The 5,642-nt window shown below is 44.7% G+C and overlaps 1 protein-coding gene across 1 annotated transcript in view; it reads right to left on the reverse strand.

Moving 5' to 3' along the window:
- LOC101845935 (cadherin EGF LAG seven-pass G-type receptor 1) overlaps window positions 1-4,997 on the reverse strand; it is a gene marked incomplete in the record, with an annotated part of 106,404 nt that extends 101,407 nt beyond the window's left edge. The window contains 1 exon segment of the mRNA XM_013084181.2: window positions 897-4,997. Within this exon segment, the coding sequence (XP_012939635.1) occupies window positions 897-4,536 (3,640 nt within the window).
- Window positions 4,998-5,642: the final 645 nt, after the last annotated feature.

Here is a 5,642-nt window from a genome sequence, read left to right on the forward strand (position 1 = left end):
CACACACACACACACACCTTCTTTCACTTTGTCTGACCCCTCAATGCGACTGGTACGCGCACAGATATTCACCTCCCCTCCCTCCCTCTCTCCCTCTCTCTCTCTCTCTCTCTCTCTCTCTCTCTCATACACACACACACACACACACACAAGACTGATAGCCCTTGGTGAACCCCCTTATAACAGCTTTGCTTAGCCTTGCACTTGCAGTGACATTTGCCCAAGAAAACGATTCACTTCTCGGGCACAACGGCTAGAGGTTTTGAATGGGGAAGGGTGGCAATGGTGGGCTTTAAAAAAAAAACTGGCTATTGAGCTCTTTGTATCTGTACGGCGGAGGCGGTATACCATTCTAACGTGTGATTGTACATGTTTATAAAAGATGTTCCGTGTCTCCTTTTACATTGAGGGCAATGATTTAGAGAGAGAGAGAGAGAGAGAGAGAGAGAGAGAGAGAGAGAGAGAGAGAGAGTCAGTGAGACAAAGACAGGCAAAAAACACAGAGAGATATATAAATAGAGTAACAAAGTAATCCCCTGAATAGAGAATACATTATGAGTCATTGTTGGATATTGATTTGATCTTTGTTCAACCAACTTATTTCCTTGCTAACTTTAAATTTACCCCCCAAAATTAATATATCGAGTATATCAGGTTGGCAACACAAGACTTAAATTTATTTTTGGGCACGTCTCAGTCATCCTTTATAAGATTTTCTTTTCACAAATGCTCACAATTGCTGTAAAAAAAAAAATCCATATATATGGTGGAACAAAAGAAATTCTTTCTCGTTCCTCCCTGTAAGTAACAATCTCAACATCTCAAAGGTGCTTTGGTCAGTTCTGGATCCCACATCTTGATCAATTTGAAAAAGAAGTAAAAGAGGAAAAACTCACCTGAAACGCTTATCTGGAAAGTTCCGCTACGAGGTACGTCTGAATCCAGCCTGCGATCCAACGTAATTTCTCCTGTGCTCTCGTTGAGATGGATTAGCTCCGCGTTATTTCCAGAGAGAATTTTATACACAAGCTTATCCCTATCAGAAACATCTGGGTCATAGGCCGGAACCTTTCCAATGGGGCCACTGGGGAACATTCCACCGAAGTTGTTGTAAATGATGGAGAAATCCTCGAGATGCGGCTCTTCATCGTTAACATCTTGAACATGGATTTTTACTTTCGCTTTGGCAATCTTCGGACCCGAGGCCGCTTGGAGAACCACTTCGTACTCCTTTTTACCATTGTCGTAATCCAGGTTGATTAGGGTGGTGATGATCGCGGCCTCACCTCGAAGACCTGACAATTGGAAAGAGTGCGAGTCACCACTCTCCATGAGGCTGTACACCACCTGGGCATTGACTCCCTCATCCGGATCCTCAGCTATTATCTTGGCCACTGTGGAGCCGATAGGACTGTTCTCCTCAATCATAACATTGAACACACTAGACTCAAACTTTGGCGGGTTATCGTTGAGATCCAAGACATTTATATGAACAACGACTGACGAAGACAGCGGGTTTGTTGGGTGAGAATCTACTGCCACTGCGACCAAGTTGTAAAACGGCGTCACTTCTCGATCGACCTTTTTCACAAGCCTGATAACTCCCTGGTTGTCAATGCTGAAGGATCCACCTCCATCATCCCCTCCGTCAAAAGTGTACGTCACTTGACCATTGGTACTTGCATCTTTGTCTGTGGCTTTGATCGTCATAATCACTGTGTTCTCCAAAGAATTTTCTGTGACATTCCCAAAGTATTCATACTGAGTGAATTCTGGTTTATTATCATTGACGTCCTTGACTGAGATGACCAGTTCTGCCACATCGTCTAGTGGTGGTTGACCGTTGTCCATAGCAGTGACTGTTAGGATGTAAGCTGGCGTGGAATCTCTGTCTAACTTCTGTCTGGTTGTGATGACACCACTGTCAGGATCTATGGCAAACACTGTAGCAGGGGACAGCATGTAGGTGATCCTCTGATTCTCGCCTTTATCACTGTCCAGTGCCAACACTTGAAACACTGTAGTCCCAATCCCCGCATCTTCACTGACCTCAGCCTTAAACTGCTCCTTGCCCTGAAAGACAGGACGATGCCTGTTGGTGTCCAGAACATCGATGTAGACAAGCACAGAGTCACTCTGGTGGACAACATCCTTAACAGTCACAGTGAGCACATACTTGTTCTGCTGTCTGGCATCTAGTGCATTCTTCACAGATATGATACCTTTTCCTCGCGTCTGTCGTATTGAGAAAGCATCTCTATCATTCCCGCCTTCGACTGCATACGTCAGTCTCCCGTTATCTCCCTCATCAGGATCAACAGCAACAACAGTTTCCACTGGGTCCCCAACACCTGCCTCTTCAGACACGGTTGTGTTGTAGCTCCGGGCCTCAAACCGAGGCGGATTATCATTGATATCTCTGAGGGATATTGTCACAGACACTGAGGCGCTCATTGGAACTGGTGCACCGTCGGCGGCTTTGACAACAAACTTGTACTGTGCAACCTTCTCTCTATCCAACAGCTGAGAAGTTTTGATGAGTCCACTGCCACTTTCAATCTCAAAAGGAAACGACTGCGAGACATTGACAAAGGAGTATTTCAGGCGAGCATTCTCTCCACTATCTCGGTCTTCAGCCTGCACCTGAAGGACACTTGACCCCGTAGTGATGTCCTCGTTCACAACCATACTGTACGAAGGCTCAATAAACCGGGGTTTATTGTCATTAACATCAACGATTTCTATCAGAATGTTAGAACGGTTCCATTTGGGATGTGCTCCATGGTCCTCTGCCCAAACTTGTAGTTGATACTTGTTCTGATCTTCATAATCAACAGATTTCACCTGGTACAGTTTACCAGTGAATTCATCAATTTTGAAAATCTCACTCTCAGGACTCAACCTGTAAGAGATAAGTGCATTGTCTCCTTCATCAGCATCCAAAGCAGTAATGTTCAGAATTTCTTTAGTTTTACTGTACGGCCTGTCTTCTCTCAGTTTCACAATATAATTATCTTCAAGAAATTGTGGGCTGTTGTCATTTTCATCCTCCACATTTATTAGTAAAGTAAAAGTTGATGACTTTCTCTCATTCAGATTTCCTTGATCCATAGCCTGGACAATCAGTTTGTAAGATGACACTTTCTCCCGATCCAACTTTCGGAATGTGGAGATGGAGCCAGTCTGAGGGTTGATCATAAAAGCATCGTTGGGGGGTCCCGGGTTGATGATGCTGTACCGGATGACAGCATTATTCCCAGCATCTCCGTCTACAGCATTCGCTAAGAATACATCACGCTCTGCCTCAAAACTCTCTGGGACATCGATGCGAACACTCTGTTTGGGGAATCGTGGTTCATGGTCATTGACATCATCCACAATTATTGTGAGGTAAGTAGTGGCACTCCGTCTCTCGGACTCTGGCAGAGCGTTGTCTGTTGCTGTGATCGTAAATGAATGCTGCGACATGAACTCCCGGTCAAGGCTGATCGTTGTCTTGATAGAACCGGAGGTTGGGTCGATACTGAACATGTTCTGACTGCGTAAATCTTGATCTGCCTCCATGCTGTATGTGAGAAGGCCAGCCTCTCCTGCATCCTCATCCTTGGCCCAGATAGTGATCACAGGTAGTCCAGACTCCTGGCCTTCTTTCACATGAACTTCATATTGATCCTTTTCAAATGAGGGCGAGGTGTTGGTAATTTGCCGCCTCACTCTGGTCAATGCTTTGTGATCTGAGACTGCTGGTGTAGAGACTTTGCGGAGAATTAGAGTATATGGCACAATTTGAGCATGAGACTTATGGCAATCTACTGTAAGCTGAACTTCTATTCTTAACTCATTCGAAAGACAAAAGTTTTCTGAGAACGAAAGGTCCAGTGTTTCAGGTTTCACATGAATTCTTGGAGACACAGGCACAGCCTGCAATTTACAGGAGTGATACTGTGAAGGAATGTAATCAAAGAGTGAAATGATCGTGTGATGTTTACTGAGACAGTCACTGGACGAGGGTAGATACAAAAAGACCTTGTGCTGGTTCAAGCCTTTCTGTATTTTCTTATGCAGCCACTCCCTGTGTAAAAATCTGCACCTAGGCCCATGAACAAAAACAAAATATGGAATCACTGATGAATTTTGCAAAACATGAGAATGGAATGGCTTCCCAGTGGTTGAAATAAGGCGAAAATGGAGAGGATTTCTTTTGAGTTTGTGACAGTCTATCCTGCGTTTTAGAAACACAACGCCAGGGTGAGAAGGATGGGAAATAAATGGAAGAACTGCTTTACTGCCTTTTCTTTCAATTCTGTACTCCCGGGCGTGGCCAGCAAGGGTGCTGTTCACCAAGAGAGATCCTCTGGGATCAGAGCTAGATAAATGCACTTGATAAGAGAGGGTACCCGGTACGTAGCACAGTATGGCCAGCAGAAGAAAAAACAGCGCATAGGTGCGCCACGAACTTCTGTGCTCTCCACGACCCATTGTGAGTTTGTGACATAAATTAAACTTTGCAAACAGAGTTTTCCACCTTTTTTTCATGGCAAGGAACAACCACTTTTTAGTTTGATGTCCCTTGCTGAATGTTACTGCGTGCTGTCGGCGTACCTGTTCAGATCTCCATTTCAAAGCACAGGTAAAAAAACTTTCCGGAAGGGGAGTTCACTCCGCCTCTAATAAGATGTGCGTCAAATAGTATCACTACATTAGGCCCACTACATGGTTGAAAGGCGACAGGTGAAAAGAACAAGTCACAGCAGCACCATTTCTCGTTTTCATCGCACACAGAAACACAAAAAATAACAATAATCAACACAGAAAGTATACTCCTTATATCATCCTGGGTTTTTACATCGAGTGCAAGTCGGAGAAATCACATTCACACACTAGCGTCTTTGTGGACTCGCGAGCAAGAATGGGAGACGGGCCGAGACAACAGCAACGCTGTCCTATCTGGCAAAACCGCTCCGCCTGTCACAAACGCTAAAATCACTGGCACAGAGCGTCTGTGACAATGGCGGCTATTCTCTCACCCTCCCTCGTATCGCTTGTTTTCTCAATACTTTTACACACTTTCATTTGCAACTTCACAGCAGCAAAAACTTTCGGCATTATAATTCATACATTCTTACTATATGTCGCCAGATATTGTTACAGCCTTTCGAAGAATATTTTTTCTTTACGAGTAACAGAGTAAATGGTGTCACAGCAGGGGGCGTAAAAAAAGAACAGCACTAACTGGGTCACATGACCGGGTTCGATACCGTTAGGTCTGTGGCACACACAGTCACACACACAGTTCGCGGATCAATGAGTATGAGTAATAGAAGCCTGAAGAGTCGCACAATGAACCGTGAAAAGTGAATCTCCACGGTCAGCCCTGACTGATCTGGGGCTTGTCACAATATTGTACTCTGGCTGTTGGGGTGTCTTGGTCTGATGGCACGGCTTGTAAATAGAAGGATTACAGAGTTGGTGGGGGGGTTTTTCCCTCATAATGCTGTTTGCTTCGTATAGCGTCCGTGTCAATGTTAATAGTTCTGTCTGGTAAGATCTTTGTTTTGAACGCTTTGAACATTACTACAGCCTTTATATCCCTGTTTATGGTCTCGTTTTTCTTCTTCTCCTCCTTCTCCTCCTCCGCCCTC

This window comes from Aplysia californica, unplaced genomic scaffold (assembly GCF_000002075.1).
Source record: "Aplysia californica isolate F4 #8 unplaced genomic scaffold, AplCal3.0 scaffold00276, whole genome shotgun sequence".
Classification (NCBI taxonomy): Eukaryota; Metazoa; Mollusca; class Gastropoda; order Aplysiida; family Aplysiidae; genus Aplysia; species Aplysia californica.